This window comes from Crocodylus siamensis, chromosome 13 (genome assembly GCF_052110815.1).
Source record: "Crocodylus siamensis isolate JL-2025a chromosome 13, ASM5211081v1, whole genome shotgun sequence".
NCBI lineage: Eukaryota > Metazoa > Chordata > Crocodylia > Crocodylidae > Crocodylus > Crocodylus siamensis.
In genome coordinates, this window is record NC_143407.1 from 36,408,632 (window position 1) to 36,426,243 (window position 17,612).

Consider the following 17,612-nt stretch of genomic DNA (forward strand, 5'->3'; position numbering starts at 1 on the left):
GAATTGCCAGTGCAAACTGGAATGCAGGCCCCATAGCCAGATCAGCCCAGTAGTGAGGAGTTACCAGCAACGATACACTGCACATTCCCTAGCAGAGAGGTTCAGCCAACACCCAGCAACCTTTAAGTTCTCTCCCATCTTCCCCCAGCAGATTTTTCTTTTGACCATACTGCCAGAGGCCCAGAGACAGTCCACAGTAATCCTCTGCAGGCTCCGGGGGCCATGCTACCAACCAAGGAACATCTGCCGTGCCCCGCCCAGCTAGAAGCTCTCTTTGGTGGAAGCAAGACACCTCTTTAGAAGCCATAGCGACATCCCATCTGCTCCATGTCTCAGTTTCTCAGATATCTGTGTGGACCTACGGGAAAAAATGAAGCTGATTTTGTAATGACAGGCTATTTTGGCTTCCTTTCCCTCAGTTGGGAATTGGCTGTGCTATACATTCCAAAAATAACAGACCCCAGCACAGAAATGTAAACAGTTTTGTATGAAGTAGCCTCCTACCTCTATGCTCTGTCCTGCTGAAAAAGAGCCACAGAATTGCATTCGGAGACTACTTTCTGTGCATCTGGCTTTAATAATAGACACAATGGAAGAGGCAGAGTGCAACAAGGCTGGGAATGGATTTTGCTAGCAATGGTTCCTCAAATCCCAAAGCTGCTGAAGAAGGATAAGAAAAGAAGTTTTTGGCACATGATTTTAAAGACAAATACTTTTTCAGCCATTGCAACACTGAGCATGTATAAACACCTACGCATGCAAGCACATACACACACAGAGACCGTTGCTGTAAATATTAGTTCCCTTTCACAGAAACGGAAGCAAGACATCAGGGTTATGTGACTTGCCCAAGTTTATATGAATCAGTGGCAGAACCAAGAACAAAACTGTCTTGATGCCCAGTGCTCTGGATACAGTCACCAGATTTGTCTGGGAGGAAGAGAAATTCTGCAAAAGTCTTCTCTGCCAAGCAACATACTTCTCCTTTGAAGAGGGGTCTCCAGGAAGAAGAGCTTCTATTAGCCCATTATGTAAAGAAATGAACTGTTGTCAGAGACGTCTGACAATCTGGAAAGGGAGCGTGGGAATGCTCCTCTGCCTGGATGGGATCATTTTCGCAAAGGTCAGAGTTGTCATGCAAAGATCCCACATGAAAGTCCCCATCTTCCTTTTGTGAGTCTGAATGCCCACATACGACCAGCTGGCAGTTAAACCACATGACCAGGCTCTGCTCTGGGAAAAGGAAGTTAATTAGAGGGTTTGTTGTGTACTCAGTGCTCTGAGGGAGAAGAAGCAGCCCTGCATATGGTACTTGGCACGCAGCTCTTGATATATTATCATCATATAAATAATTATAATACAAGATAAAGCCTTTATTTAGGATCAGTGAGGAAGGATTGTGAAAAGACTAAACATAATGGAATTATTCTGCTATAATTCAGAGCCACAGGATAAACTAAACTCATGCAACTAATTATTATGACTAGTGCTTAGATATCCAGAGCTAGGCTTCCTGCGTGTTGTGGTTTTTCTTGTATAGTGTACAATAAGTCCTTATTCAACTAGTTGCAGTAAGGGAAGCCAGGAGTGAGACTCCCAATGGATGGGGAAAAGATGCTGACAATACTAGAAAGAAGCAAGAATCTGAAGTCTACCATGTGCCGTGCCCTCTCCCCAACACACCCACCATCAACTGCAACAGAAGCAAGGAAGACACAGAAGTAAAGGCATATGCCAGGATGTAGCAGGGCAGCACAAGACCACAAATACCTGTTTTAGTAGCATGCCATGGTAAGTACAGCAAGACTGTTATGTAGGTGCTCCCCCCAACAAAAATCATCATTCACTGGACATGGCAACCCCTACGAATGATTGTGAGAAGACCATCGCCCCAAGCCCCATTTGGATACAACATGTCCTGGTCATGCACAAATGAGACCTTACTACTGAAAAACAAAATCCCTACCCTGGGCCTGGATGGGGAGAAAGCTGGTGGGTGACAAAGATGACAGAAACAGCCTGGAGGAAGAAGAAAAGATGCAGCGTGAACCCTTCTAACAGTCCAACATTCATTCGTGTGAGACAAATGAGATTAGACCAGCAACTGGGACATGACATGAAAGTAAAGGCTGCCATCAACCACCACTCTTAACAGGAGTCTGAGGGTTGGAGATCTTCTCTCATCTTAATAAGAGAACAGACAGGAGGGTTGGGGCTTGTGAAAGTAAACACTCTCCTTGTGGCCATCAGAACAGACTGACTGGTAGCTGCCTTGGTGAAGCCTGTTGTAGCAACAGGAAATAGCAACAGCTTGCCTGCTTTGGTGAAACAGTCTGAAGCAACGACTAGCAGATCAGGAACTCTGCACTGGCTACAGAGTGCCCGAAGAGAGACTGAGAACTCACAGGTATGGCAGGATGAACGCGCTGAAAGTTGGGACATGTCTCGATGGGTCATGGCAGCCCAAGTTTGCATCTTGCTTATCCTGCCTCAGAGAGCAGTGGCTAAGTGATGGGTTCGTATTTCCCCAAGTCAACAGCACTGAGGAGGAGGGACGGTCTTCTGGGTAATATCCACCGGTGGGATGTGGGACAGAGTAGACTGTGCCTTCGGCTCACCCCATGCAGAGGTCTGGCTCCCTAGAGGCTCTGTTACATTACCTGTGCATTTCAGCTTCTGCCAAGTGCAGAGGCAAGTATGCTTTAGAACATAAAGGCAAAAAGCAAAAGAGCCAAAAGTCCCTTGGCTATTTTAAAAATACCCACAAGAGCCACATTTAAAAGGAAGAACCTGGGGCATAAATAATGTTTTGGGAATGAACTTACAAAGCAAGCAACAGCGGTTATCATCGAGGTCACTAATTCCACAACCTGTCTCCTGCAGTATCTGAGTTACATGTATATATGAGGCTTGAAGGATAAGGCCATTCCCCACGGACGTGTCTACTACCTCAATCTCCTCTTCCCTGACCTAAGGACTCTCAGTCCCTAGTTGGGAAGAATTCTAGGGCCCAAGCGAGTCTGGACTAACTGACTCCCCTCTGTGTACTGGGCAGGAGTGGAAAGATTTTACAATAAGGCTATTTGATGCTGTCCAGCAGCAGATGACAGAGAGCCACATCAATGTCTTCACAGACCTCTTGGAGGCAGAGGAGGCTTTTGTCCTGCAGAGAGCTGCCAGGGCCATTCAAAGAGGTAACTGCTTGGCAAATGGGAACTATCCAGCCCTCTTATTTTAGCTTTCCACCACCACACTTTCCTTTCATCCGAGTGCCTTGTTGTCTTGCAGAAATCATTAAGGTCTCCATTAATCTTTGGCCTCTTTCATAATATATATCTTGGCATGATACCATGCCCAGCTCTGTTATAACTGAATATCTGGAGTTTAGCTGGGTAGTAATCATGGCAGGACATGCTCATTTATAAACAGATTTAAATTCTAAGCTGGCACAGTAGCTTTTGCTAGTGACACCAAGGGCTTTTCTTGTATGCCTCAGATGGTGCACAGTAAGAGAAAATGCCAAAATGCAACCCTCTGGACGAGAGGATCTTGTAACTGTAGTCCTAATACAATCATTAGAAGTCTACATGCCCATCACCAAAGAGACACCCTTCCTATTTGCTGTCTTGGCTGCTGTCCCTTTATCCTGATTAGCACCGATAACAATCTTCTGATTGTTTCAGGAGACTTGTATAAAGCCATGATGTCTCAAATTAGCGCTTGCTTAAAGGAGCAGCTGTACAGTCAAGGAGCTCATGAGATGAGAGATGGTGATCATCTGAGAAGCAAGTCCTCCCTGGTCTTGAGTCACATCAGGAACAGAGTGGTATGCTTTCTTGCCACTTTTTTCTAGGTTTATTTGCATGAAAACTGTTCAAAACTCAAACTAAAGAACTCATGTAATCTGCAGCAGTTCCAGCTGGATGAACCAGTTGGGCAAACTAAAGACAAAAGGTGTTCTTTTGTAGTCCTTCATCTATATTGCTAGTGGCAAGATATTTGCCAAGAACCCCAAATTGTGCTTTTGGCTAAAACTCTCATTTTAGGCCCCAAATTCTGTGTGTAGTCACGAATACAGGCATGTCAGTTCTGTATCTAGTGAGCTACACTTCAGCTTCTCCATCATTCTGCTCAGCAGAGATGATCAGTTCACCTCCCAGCTCACCTCCTTTGTTCTGCTTAGACAAAAGTCGATACCAGGCCGATATGAAAACCTAGATTAACCATCCACCTTGTTCTAGGTGATTACTGATACAAAAAGCCTTCTTCTCACTAGGCTACCTACTGGGAACAGGTACGAGGTCTGCCTTTGTATGGCTCATGTAAGAAAACTCTTTACTGAGCAGCTGCACTGCACACCAGGGCTCCAAGTCTTATAGAAGGGGGCATTTATTTTTGTGTTAGAAGGCATCAGTTTAGAATTGAGCTGCTTGCCCTGTTTTGCAGATGAATTTGTTGGAAGAAAGGTCAGAGCTAAAAGGGAAAATGCATGCTTTTCTCAACCAGCCTCTCCCTGCAGACTTCAGAAGGCTCACCTGAAGGCTCTACCTGTCTAATCCAAGAGGTATTCCATTTTTTTCAGTGGTTCTTGCTCTTGACCAGGCTTTGAGTACATTTGCAAACCTATGTACCCTAGGATTAACAGACACCCACAAACGCAAAGGATGGAGGACCTTGGGACTGCTGTTCACAGCCCCAATCATAAGTATAAAAAGTTCTATGTAGAGCTAATTATAAGAACCCAGTATTTTTTTCTTGGTCCACACGTGTCATTCTTTCAAATGACATGGTAGGAAGGGGTTCCTGGGAAGCCCATGAAGAAATTCTCCCAACAAACTCAAGTGAGAGCTGGAGTGACTTCCCTGCTTCATTCACCCCTGCTAGAGAGGACTTCTCTCTGGGGCTCACAGAATAATTGTGAAGATATCATCAGACATGATGTCTCATGCAGCTTGGTTATTACACACTTGTAAGTGTCAAATCTGATGCTTATCTGTTCCCTATGCACTTCCCCTGAAGACAATGGTCCTATGCAAACTATAGTTCAAAACTTTTTTAAAGCAAGCAAGCTTAAAGACACAGCAGGGCCCAGCAGTGTGACAAGAAGAAGCCTGGTAAATAATAGGAACCTTAAGAATAAAGTCCTCTGTCTTAAATTACAAATCATGGGTGGTGGTGGGGAATCAAACCCAACGTCTTCCCCATATGGTCCATTTTTTCCACAGTACGCCTAGACTATCTGTCTCAAGTCACAGCAAATAAAGCTAAATCCCCAAAGGACTGGGAGATTTTCCTGAAGTCTCAGACTCTATTGTCCACTGAACCCACTTTTCAGCACCTGAAAGACAATGAAGGTAATGTTGCTTGTAGTTCTGTTGTCACTGATAATGGTTGCCTTTCCAGCCTGCATTTAGGAATGCACACAACACCAAGAAAGAGGAAAAGGGGATGAGGACAAAGACCCAGGAAAATGACTGATGTTTTAAATTTCAGTTGCAGTAAGGTGTTTGAGGAATGTCCTCTTCTATTATCATAAGCTTCAGGGCACAGCCACACATCTGCCTGATATGGAATACTTTCTACTGGTGCCTCTGTTGCAAGTTGTCCTAGACACTGCTCCTCCCATCCTATCCATGGACTCCATTTCTGCCCTTCTGGTGGAAGAGTTTATCACGTTCATGAACCTTCGACCTCGGTTTGTGAGACTCTCTTTCACCCAGGTAGAGTCAAATGCCTCTCACATTTCAGGGCCATCACTTTTCAGAGAAAGAGGCCAGTATCCAGACAGGCTTTGTCACTGCAGAGTCATCATCACTCCCGCTCTGCTCCCCTGCATGTATCTCTTGCTCTTCACTGCACCTCCCAGCACAGACTCCTGGCTCCTGAACTGATTTCCCCACCCTCAATCCTTCACACTGTCCATTCTGCCTGGGAACTACCTTGGAGCTGGCAGAAACCAAAACACAGGGCCCCTTCTAGGCTAGCAAAAGGAGAAAGGGCAGCTGCAGACACAAGTGGTTAGAGCAGAGGTCTGGGAGTCAGGAAACCTACATTTAGAGAAGACTTCGCTAGCTTTGTGATCTTGCCCAAGTTATAACCTGCTCTCGTGCCTCTCCCACCCACAAAACGTGGAAAATAATTTCCACATCTGTAAATGCTCAGCTCTTTGGATGAAAAGTGCTATATGAGTGCAGAAGGGTATGTAATAAAAACAGTCCGGTCTCCAACTGAAACCACAGAACAGACAACAGGTACCAAATCCTGTAGACAGATGAAAGTGAAATGGTACATCCAGTCAAGTTATATAAAAACAGTATGAAGGCATTTCAGCTTGGGCTAGAGAGAGCAAAACTGATCATGCATTTCCTTAGTTCTGTGAAGCACCCATTAATAGCTTCAGAAATGACAGATACCAATAAGACATTGCGTCCCATTGTGTCCTTCCCTCAGCCCAATTTGCACTTCAATCTCTTACATGTTGTTTCTTTTTCTAGGATGCTGCTGGTACCAATGTTTTGGGGGAAATAAGCTCAGTGTTACATGAACAGGACAGGGACCTGACCAAAGTTATTCAGGGCATTTACAGTCAGTCAGGTAAGGTGGCTTGGTAGTAAAGTAAGGAGTACGATGTTACAACAACATTCCATTTGCTTGGAGGGGAGACAGAACCTCATCTTCCTGGAGTTTGGGATTCAGAAGACAGGACATTCATTACTGCAAAGGAAAGCAGAGCTTTGCGTCAGATCCACTGCTGGTACGTATCAGCACAGCTCCACTGGATCTGCCCTATCTGCATATACAGTAAAAACTCCGTTATCTGGCATCCCCGGGGAACGGGGAATTTTGATTAAGCAAATATTCTGGGTAATCAAATGTGCATCGTCTGGTGCACTCCCCAGTGTCAGTGTGCTGGGGGACAGGGAGGGGGGCCCTGCACAGGTTGCTTTGCCCTGGGCCGTGGGCCGAAGAAGTGGCAAAGAAAAACTCGGCTCCTGGCAGCGAAATGGGAAGGGCCCTCAGAAGCGGTACTTCGGTTTCACTTTGGCCGCATCCCTCAGATGCCGATTAATAGTTTTCTGGCTAACAAAGTGCCAGTTAACACAGCTTTTGCTGTATTTCTTAGGCTGTCTTATATGAAATAGTTCCTAGCTCATGACAAAACCAGTCTGTCAATCTCCATTTGAACTATCAGTCAAACTCAAACTCCAGCAGTTGTGCTGAACCAATTTCGAATAGAAGAGCTGTGTGCCTAAGGACCTGAATGTCTCTTTCATTGTGGTTTTGCAGAGGAAGCTCAAGAATTTTTGTTGAGAGCTGTGAAGCACGTGCTCCAACCAGCCATCGGTACTCTCTTTGTGGGTAAGGCCGCGTCTGAGGTGCCTAAATGGGTCAGAAGCCCTTTCCTGGATTAACAGGACATGCTGCTCCTTTCACAGGCTACTTGAGCATGGATACATTACCGTATGTCTGGGACCAGCTAATAATTGGACTTGACCAGCCATCATACAACTGCTTCCCTGAATTCAGTGCAGTCTTCATCCTGCTCCTTTGGGACTATCTGAAAACATGTCAGTCAGTAAGTGTCACTATTTCCTTACTCACATAAATTGCAGTCTCATGGGACCTCACTCCATGATAGTTTGTTTTATAAATCATCATATGGGGTAAGCTAAGAAGGCAAAGGCAGAGTGTTCAAAAACAAACAAGCTCAGCAGCAAAAGAGGGAACTGAGATATAACAGAAGTCCATGCCACAAAAACTTACAACTTCTGCAGACCCATTTTATTACAGCCTATTGCTCGATTCAGCCAGGCCAGGTGGAAGCAGCTCTGAAGACTCAAGGGCCAACCCTGTCTGTGCAAGAATTCCAAGACACGATCAGAAGACACTACTTCAAGGAACTCTACAGACAGCTGCACAAGGATGACAACGAGCCCTTCCCAGTCCATGACCCCACCCAAGGTGAGATCACATCCTGCACATGGCATTACACAAGAACTACACCTGACCAGGTGTCACTGAAGCAATTTCCTCAGCTAGATTCAAGCTGCCTTAGCGTGTAATGTGTCTTATTTGGTCCTGAATAATTTTACTGTTGTAAACATATGGGAGCCTAGATTAGCAAAACTATCAGACTGCTGCACATCAGGGATCACTATAGGATGGTTTAGTCTTACCTGTATATGAGCCCAAATTATGTTTTCACCTTATTAATGAAGGGCGCTTCAGCAACTGTCAAATCCATACAATTCACTGACAGGACCGTAACTGCCATAAGCAGAAGAAACAGAATACTACCATGCTTTAATGAGAGACACAGTATATTCAGTTTTCCAGACAAATGTTGCCTTTTCTATATATCCAAAAATAGCAGCCAAATGCTTTCACACTGAAAGGCTTATTCCAGGAAACACAAGAAAAAAAAAAAAAGTTTTCCTAGGGGAAGAGCACAATGGCTGAATCTCCCCTGTATAGGCTGTAGCTCTTCCAAAAACAAAGTGGCTGCCACCCTTAGCCTGAGGCATAGTTCTTACTGTGGAAATACTGTGCATCACAACTGCCCCACAGAAAGCCCATTTCTCGCTCTGCAGAATCAATATAATACCAGCAGAGAAGAAGGTTGGTAAATTAATGCTCTGGACAGGACATCCTACTAATTCTGATGTCTGACATGAGAGCACAAGCTACCTGTACCCATTGTTAACATATTCCACAACACTACATACATCAAAAACTAGAAGTATGTATTAGCTATACATGTTTCTAGTTTTGTTGGAGAATTCTAAGACTAGGCAAATAAAAATAGTCTTGTTCAGCTGAAAAAGTACTTATTCTTCATAGAAACAGTATCAACAAACATCTGGACTTGTCTCATGAGAGGCTGTGGAGATGGATTCAGATCTCTGGCAGCCTCTGTGTGCTGTTTAGATGTCTGATAAATGCAGTGTTCTCACCAAAGCCTTTTGGTGCTTTTACCTCCAGCTTTGCCTCCCTGGAGCTACTTGTCTAGAGTAACAGTACCTCCAAGAACAAGACCTGAGGACAGGAGACAGGCAAAGTAATTCTCTCTTGGGTACATATTGCTTTCACGTTAGAGGCTGGGGTTTTTCTGACCACCACTCTGAATCATCTTTAGAGGGCATTAGATTAAGCCATACCAGGCCCATATACTTCTGCACATCAACTAATTTTTGTTTAGTAAATTGCAATGAAAAATGTTGAAAGTAGAAGGGGGAATTTAATTCTTTTTCCAGAAATCTTTGCATCACAAATCCAACAGTACCAATTGAAGAGTAAGCAAGCAAAGTGTACAAAAGTGAGTGTAGAGAAAGAGTAAAAACAGAACATTGTAGCATCACTGCTACCCTGTACAAATGTAAAACAAAAAGAAATCAGACTTTCATACTTTACAGTGGGGATTGAAGCAGAGGCACTACACCTCCAGGGAGCCTAAGGAAGCATGAACATTGGAGACCTCACTTATAGAACAAAAAAAGTCATATACCAGTAGTTTCCTAGCTGCCCTTTGAGTGGAGTTAAATTCCAGTTACGTACACAGCTTCTACCATTCAGTGAAGTCGCTCAGTCACCCTTTTCTCACTTTTTCCTTTGTACTAATATCTTTTCCTAGATGTAGTTGCTGCCAAAATACAGTAATTGACCAAAACCTTTAGCATCATCCACTGGCAGCCTCCAATACTCAATGCAGTTAAGGTAACAAGCAAAACACCACCCACTAACTGGCTTTGTCAGGTTTATGCTCTCTTCTGAGCAGACGACTAAGCTGAAGTCTGATTTTAGCACATTGCCCTGTTCAAAGTTGAGACCAGACAAACAATCAACAGTAGCAGGGGTGGAACCCACACGTATTTTGTGATGAACACCATATGTTCTGGCCTGCAGGGAAGAGCATGAGATGGTCCAAAAGCAGCACAAGGAGAGACTGAAACATGAAGAAAGACTGCAGGAGTTGAGAGAGGAGGAAGAAAGGAGGTAAAAAGAAAAAATAAATCCCAGCCTTCCCAGATATGGAACTATAACAACATAAACTATACTTAAACTATAAACTAGACTTCAAAGCATAAAAGAAAAAGAAGCCTTGAAAGTTTCATCATCTGAAATGACCTATTTAATAAAATTATAGGCAACAGGAGAGCAGACTGCTACAGCTGTTGGAAGAAACTAAAGGAACCTTTGAGGCCCAAAGGGTTTACCTGGAAGAACAACTAACACAGGTACTATCTAGAGAAAAGAGAAGATGAGGGGGTCCTGACTGTTGCAGGGTAGGAGCCACTCTGAAATTTTTATTTCCTTTTTGTTCATCTTGGAGCAATAGCATAGCATGGAAACAATAGTCCTTCTGCACTGATCCCTTCCTACAGACCTGCTAATTTTGAAGGATTCTAAAAGGCTTTACAGCTTGCAATAGATCTTTACCCTGTCACAAAACATGGTTCCTTTGCAGTGATACACAGCAGTCATTCTGTGCCAGTAGTCATTCTACACATAGAACATGAACCCAAGTATCAGCATGGAAAATATTTATTTGCTTGTTCGCCTCTAGCATTACAGCAGAATTTGTAGGGAGTTTTGCCTTCTATATTATTGCTGATAAACTAGATGTTAAACAACTTTTGCCATTTCACAAGGCTACTCATGGACTTCTACCATTTCAAATGATCTCTTTCAGGAGAAACAGCTGCGCTATGAAATGCAGAAGGTGGCAGAGGCCCAGATAAGTGGGCTGAAACATGAAATCAAAACGCTCCAGAAGCAGCAAAGGGTAATCATGACGGTGAGTTTATTAAAAATGAGCTTAAAAATGGACCTTGCTTCTGCTATAGGCTTGTAAGATTTCACTGCAAACTCTCAAGACTACTTAGAAATAATTCTGCAAATAGATTTAATAGTCTGTTTCTCCTTTCCCACCATCAGCAGATACTTTGGAATGAAAATAGCATCCTTCACCAATGAGATTTTTGTTGCTCTCCACCTCACCTTTTAATCTGTGTTACACTGTGGCCATTTCCACAGCAAAAGAGAAGTGGTGCTGGCTCCTACCCTGGGGGTCTTTAAGAGGAGGCTGGATGTACACCTTGCTGGGGTCGTTTGACGCCAGTACTCTTTCCTGCCATGGCAGGGGGTCGGACTCAGTGATCTGCTCAGGTCCCTTCTGACCCTAGAAACTACGAAACTATAAGTGGTGACATTTGCTAACTGTCTGGGCTGTTCCAATTTGCACCCGTGTCATTTATGTTGTCTTGAATGCAAATGGAGAAGATAGACATAAATTAAATGAGCCTGGTGCAGCAGCTACAGCAGAAGGTTGGGAGTTCAGTGCTTCTCAAGCTTGTTGTGTCTTACTGTACAACTTTTGGCACATCCTAGAACTCTTTCATGCCTGCAAGGCCAGGATAATAATAATTATGTATGGCACAGCCCACTGGAGTTATGCAGTTTAATGTTCACAAAGTATTTTAATATACCTGGGTGAACAGCCTTATAGAAGACTGCTTTGTAATAACATGCAAATTCATGCTTTTTCAACAACATTGCCAAAGGCAGGCTAGACCTGGCAGAGGTAGCTCAAGAGATTGTACATTCACTATGTTGGTGAGACACACAGAGGGGAAGGAATGCAAGTGTCTTTTGTATGAACCATTCCATCTGCTGGTCAAAAGCTGATCTTCCTCAGCCTTGACATAAGCCTTTGGGGAGAGACTTTACGAAGCCTGATCTCTAAAATACATTTTAAAACAAAACTTCTATTGTTTTTCTATTGTCTTTTCTGTTTCTCTTGTAGCTTTCCATGGATGATGCATGCTCTGTGGGAAGGTAAGACACTTTACAGTATGTCACCAAAGAGAATATTCCTGGAAGAGAAATTATCTTAGCCAAAATGCCCTCCCCATGACATTTCATAATTGTTTTGTAATGCACCAAAGTGCTAATACTGACAAAAATCTCAGTTGCCCTCCCTCTTTTGGCACAATACAATGTGGACAATATTTGAACCATTTCAGTCAGCTGTTTCTAGAAAAATTCTAGAAATAGAAATTCTAGAAGTATATTATGTAAAAGAGGGGAAGATCCCTTGAAGTGACATAGCAGTTACCAGCCCTCTTTCAAACTGCAAACCCTGGGTAGAAACTTTGTTGAAATGGAACATGCCTGTATAATACATGAGAAAGGACCTATCCTCTCTTACAGCCTCATAACACCCACACCTTCACGGCAGTCACTGACCCCGTTACATCCTGCACCTTCCCCACTACAACCAACACCTCCTAAAAGATTAGTGTATGTTACACGTTCACACACTCCTATCACATACATCAAACAGGCTTTGATGGAGACATGGAGGATTCCCCAACAGAAAAACAAATGATCAGCTTTTACTTTTATATTGATAATACCCCACATTCCAGCTTGCACCATTTCCAACTAAAAACTGGGCTTCCTCCAATATCATTAATCACTTGGTTGGAGGAGTTTGCTTTAGAAGACAGTCCACTAGGGACTGACAATGCTCGGCTGGGGAACTCATTGCCACAGACTTATTCATGAAGCCAAGAGCTTGTTGCAATTATTTAAAAAGGAGCAAGGTATGTGTATAGATAATGAGATCATCCACAGTTACATGAGGCAGAGTAAAAGAATATATGAAATGTAAACCTTCATGGTTCATGGTATCAACCGGCCACTAACTGACTACCTCTTGGAGTTTCTTAGAAATCTTTTTTCCACCAGGGTTGAGTCTCATTATTTAGCTCTCAAAAAATTTTTAAGAACTTATTCCTGATCTGGAGGAGGTGACAGTCTCCGTTTTACCCTCTCATATAGTTACAAGTGGGATGTCCAGAAACATAGAAATTCGTGGGAAAACAGCAAAAACGGTAACGTTGGATCTGCTTGAACAGATAATGCAGGCTACAAATGCAAGTAAGTGTTTCCTGAGAAGCCTGGAATCAAGCAGTCTCCTAAGCACCTTGTGATTATTCATGTGAATTCTCATTTTAACAATACAAGGTAGTTTTCTGAAATGATGAGTATAATGTTTTATGTATTGGGACATAGTAAAGAAGGGTTACTTACTGGCGATCTGGTATTTATGTGTATTCCTTCCATGCAGAACCAATCCTCACAGCAGTGGTTGTAGCAGCCATGGCCTCAGGCACACTTATGTGCATGTTAAAATTATAAAAATAATTCTTCAGCACGGGTGTCAGGTACATCACTGCTTCTGACAAATCCTGTAAAGGTCACTATACTGGAATAAAAAAACCTGACTTTTAAACTACTTACTCCATTGAAACTTAGGATAATAAGCATTTTTAATACGAGTGTTCTATAAACACCACCCTGAATGACTGAATTTTGGAAGCGGGACCCCTTAGGGAGGGATTTGGTATAATGCATTTGTGGAATCTTTCAAATGTTCTGTTGTTACTGGTGACCACGAGTGCCAGATTAAAATTATTTTTTTAAAGAATCAGTTATTAGTAATTATATTTTCATGTCAGGATGGGGCCCGATCCTTACAAAGTTCCATCTAATACCAGCATTACATTGTGGTCTCTAAAGACTTCATAATTTGTAGTTTTCAGGGTCAATCCGCTCCTAAATTGGGTATCTACTGTCTATCTTTAATCTACATACATGCTTCTATTGTCATAGGAATAATCAGGTTACTATAGTACATTGACAAAAAAAAAAAAAAAAAGGCTACCTGGACATATCTTTGCTCTTATAGTTGTGTTGATTTCTGACTGGCTAACCAGGGGAAGGATTTATAAAGTAGAGGATGTTTTCCCCAACTGTTTGCATGTTGGTGTGAGATTCTGATGCTGAGCAGTGCTCCATAGAAAAAAAGACCCCTGGTTGTCCCAAACAGCACTTCCTCAAGTTCTCCTTTCCCAGCAGTGTCTCTGAAGTATATTCCAGAGGAACCATTAATACCATCAGACTGAGAGAAAAATTACTTTTCCAAATTAATTTTTTTGCTTGAATTATCCTTTGTCTCTATATTTACATCCTGTTGAATGAATATTGCAATGAAAAAGCCGTGAACAAAACAAACACCAGAGGTAGGTTTTTTTGTATAAAGTAGCACTTGTGTCGCAACAGTGCCATCCTGTGGCTAAGGTTGAAATTGCTTCTAAGAAACTAGCCCCCTCCTTGTCAAGTCAGTCCTCTTTCGGTCAGCTGTCTGGTACCATGTAAACCCGTACAGCCTGTTGCACAAGGTTGTTGGCAGCTAAACCAGCACCCCCACCTAGGCTAGCCTGGGTGAAGAGGGTGCGTGGACATCCGGCAGGACTGAAAACAAGACCTGTCAAAGGACAGATGAGCTCCCTGTGAGCCAACAACCACCCATACTTGGAGAGGAGATGGGCACCACCAGGTCACTCTGCCAGAAGAATCACCAGAGATGCAAAGCAACTCAACCAACCTATGAGGGTTGCCACGGCATCTAAGATGCCCTTACACTCACAGCAGCCTTGGGACCGACTTGACTTAAAGAAACTGATTCTAAGGGGAGATATCCAGGCATACATGCGATTAAGCAAAGGCAATTGCAGACATACTATGAGAATATTTTCCAACTACTGCTTATTGGTAGTTTCTTAGTGGTTATGACATCTTGTCTAGTTTAAAAGGACCAGTACCAAATAGTTTGTCAAACATGCACTTATATTTCATAAGTGTAATTTAAAATTGTTCAAAAGTTTGCTATCTAAGTTTGCCCAGCATCTAACTGCAACTTGTTTGGAACTTTCAGTTGTTAATGGACATAATGCAGCCGAGGAAGGCTCTCTGAATGCAGCTACCAAAGAACAGCTTTGGAACTACAGCCAGGATTGCAAGACTGCAGAGGTATTTCAGATGCTTACTTCCCATTCTCTCTCCTCTTAGAGCCATTGGGGTGTAGATCCATTGCAGCAATGAAGAACGCTGCTTTCACACTGTTTCATACATGACTTCTGCAAAAGATGAACTGATACAGCCTTTCAGTAATTGTATCGTGTCACTCACACTTGGTCTGTTCAAGAGTTGCACCTGTTTAACTCAAGGGGGTTTTAAAACTGATTTTGCAAAATCTATTTAATACTTAGGACTTTTAAAAATCAATTTCAACCTGATTTACAGTGGTTTAACTTGCACCTGTAAATTCACAGGTGCAAACTAAACCAGCATGAGCATTTCTAACCCCATATAATGGCCCCCATGCAGGGATTAATGAAGTTTTAACTAGATAATTTTTAAGTGAAACTTGGGCAATTTACATGTGCAGAGAAACCCACTGAGTAAATGAGTCCTGAAAGAGTTTAAGTGGGCTGTCCTGCAGAGGATGGACTGACCATCTGGGGACTGCAGGGAAGGACTCACTAACATTAAGGTTTCAAAACAGAGATTTAAAGAAAATGCAGTGTAAATACCAGTGGAAAGGAAGTAAAACATAGACACTGATACCAAGAAAGTGGACCACATGAAGGCTCATCCAGCAAAGCAACAGTGTAAGGTTGTTTTAACTTTCCATGTTACTAATACTTCAACAATTTTGCATTATGGGAATAATGATTGAAGAAAGAATTAATGAGAAAAAGTTCCCTTTAAACCAACAGGGCCATTAATGTACAAGAGGAGATGGGGCTGCTATTTTTAAGAGCATGGTTAAGAACCATACTACTATCAAAATTTTAAATGTATATTTTGGAGCAATTACAGATAGTAAAAATCACACACATATCAAGGCTGTATCACTATGCAACTCTTTGCAGGTGTCATTTTGAATTTGGTGCAACGTACTAAGAAAACAATACCATCTTTAACATAGGAACTGTCTTCTTCCCCCACCTTTTTAACAGATTGAAGTATTTGGTCACCAGATAAGCAGAGAAGATATAGAAAAGATTCCAGACCCCAGAAGAAAGGAACTGAAACCGAAGTTAACTGGCACTATCGGAAGAAATAGAGGCCCGTCACAAAGCCCAGCTTGCAGTAGCAAAAGGGATGTTACCAGACTCCGTCATCTATATGTGACACAAGTACTTGAAATTTAAGGGTTATAACAAATCCCAGAACATTTAGTTGCATTACAGTCTGCTAATTCATTGTACCATACTGGTGGACTCTAAAGATAATTAATCATTTATTTAGGGGGTGGGTTGGTGGCTCTGGTCATCTGGTGCCTGCTATTGTAAAACCATTTTCAGTTCCTTATAACTTTGCATATGCGTGTAATTTTCAAGACCTAACAGAAGCTGCAGACACAGGCTTTTTGACAGGAATCTCCTACCAACATAGCCATTATGGCTAATACTGTTATGTTGTGTAGTATTTTTCACCAATGGTTATCAAAACGCTTTAACAAGGGAATACATCATTCCTGTTCTACTTACAGGGCCAAGATGGTAGTCAGTCCAGGTCCACAGAGTAAATCAGGTACAAGAGCAGGGAATATTAACTCAGGTTTTATTAGAATACTATAAATGCAAAAGATTCTGTGTATGGCTCTGGTGGTGTATTATACTATTCCTATATCAAGTAAACCTTCCTACCAGACACAGCAAGTAATTAGAACTGCTGGCTCCAATAAGGAAACTGACATTTTAGAAGAAAGTATTTTCAGGCTGCCTGCACTCTAGGGTTATGCAGCTGCTTTAATGGCGGCAGCAATATGACAACTAGGCCTCTAGCATAGATGCAAGCACTGCCAGCAGTTTTTCTGATACCCAAGCTATATTTGTTATAAGCTGATTTTTTCCACATCCCTCCTCAGAAGCTTAAGGGCTGAGCTTAGAATACTCCATTTAAATCTACAGAATAACATTCAAGGCATGTTATCTTCAAGCAAGCTGCTTGTGAAATATGATAAAACCTAACATGCAAGAGCTTTAATTTCAACTATTCCTTCAGCCTCATTCAGGCTTTGACTAATGGCCAGAATTTGAAATATTATGCATAACAGGTGATAACCCACTGGCCCAATGTAATTTCTTGCTCTCCTATAATAATAGGAGAGTTTTTATGGGAAGGACTTTAAGTAACTTAAAGTACAATGAATGTTTGATATAGAACCCAGTTAAAAGGTTAGAGTGAAGTCAAACTTTTGCATACTTTGAAAAAAATATCCAATGGCATGAAAAGTTAAACCAGTAAGCTCCCTTTAACCAGCCATCCCCCCCATGGCTATGGGGTGGGGGTGGGGGGGTGTCCCCCACTCCCTCCAGAAAAATCTACCTAGATTTGTGTTGAGCATTAACAAGCAGCAATCAATACTCAAATCGGTTTACTAGTGTTCTGTAGGTAGACTATGCCACCAACTTGCATTCCTTTCCTATAATCCTCTCTGCCCTTTTAAAGAATACATTTTTAGAGCTGGATGCATCAAATCTCAAGAATGGAAGCCAGTAAAAGCTACTGACACTGACTAAAGGAAGATGTTTCATTTCCTTGGCAGTGGGAACATTCCATTACAAACAGTCCCTCTTTATGCACGAAGAGTAAAAATTCAAACTGCTGTCTTGGATGTAAAAAGGCATGTTAAAAGATGCCTTTTGGTTCTCTAGTCATGATAGCCTATAACAAATTTGCTAGTAAGGATCCTG

At 42.4% G+C, this 17,612-nt stretch overlaps 1 protein-coding gene and 1 long non-coding RNA gene across 3 annotated transcripts; both read left to right on the plus strand.

Annotated features, from left to right (window-relative positions):
* The first annotated feature begins 3,061 nt into the window (after nucleotides 1-3,061).
* On the plus strand, nucleotides 3,062-5,625 carry LOC149854301 (uncharacterized). Its single transcript, XR_016439059.1, has 3 exons — nucleotides 3,062-3,194; nucleotides 4,447-4,564; nucleotides 5,226-5,625. It is a non-coding gene; the product is annotated as an uncharacterized LOC149854301 (long non-coding RNA).
* A 665-nt stretch (nucleotides 5,626-6,290) lies between these two features.
* On the plus strand, nucleotides 6,291-17,610 carry LOC149854302 (uncharacterized). Of its 2 annotated transcripts, XR_016438856.1 has the most exons (11): nucleotides 6,291-6,754; nucleotides 7,288-7,359; nucleotides 7,437-7,576; nucleotides 7,809-7,962; nucleotides 9,904-9,993; nucleotides 10,145-10,235; nucleotides 10,691-10,795; nucleotides 11,804-11,835; nucleotides 12,844-12,942; nucleotides 14,783-14,877; nucleotides 15,870-17,610. XR_016438856.1 is itself a non-coding variant. In XM_090025234.1 (5 exons), the coding sequence occupies exons 1-5, from the start codon at nucleotides 6,628-6,630 to the stop codon at nucleotides 9,945-9,947; spliced, it is 537 nt and encodes a 178-aa protein (XP_089881360.1). In that variant the 5' UTR covers nucleotides 6,291-6,627; the 3' UTR covers nucleotides 9,948-10,002. The 2 variants fall into 2 exon arrangements, 1 of the variants encoding a protein (XP_089881360.1); XM_090025234.1 differs by lacking the exons at nucleotides 10,145-10,235; nucleotides 10,691-10,795; nucleotides 11,804-11,835; ... (1 more) ...; nucleotides 14,783-14,877; nucleotides 15,870-17,610 and having other exon boundaries at nucleotides 9,904-10,002.
* The last annotated feature ends 2 nt before the right edge of the window (nucleotides 17,611-17,612 follow it).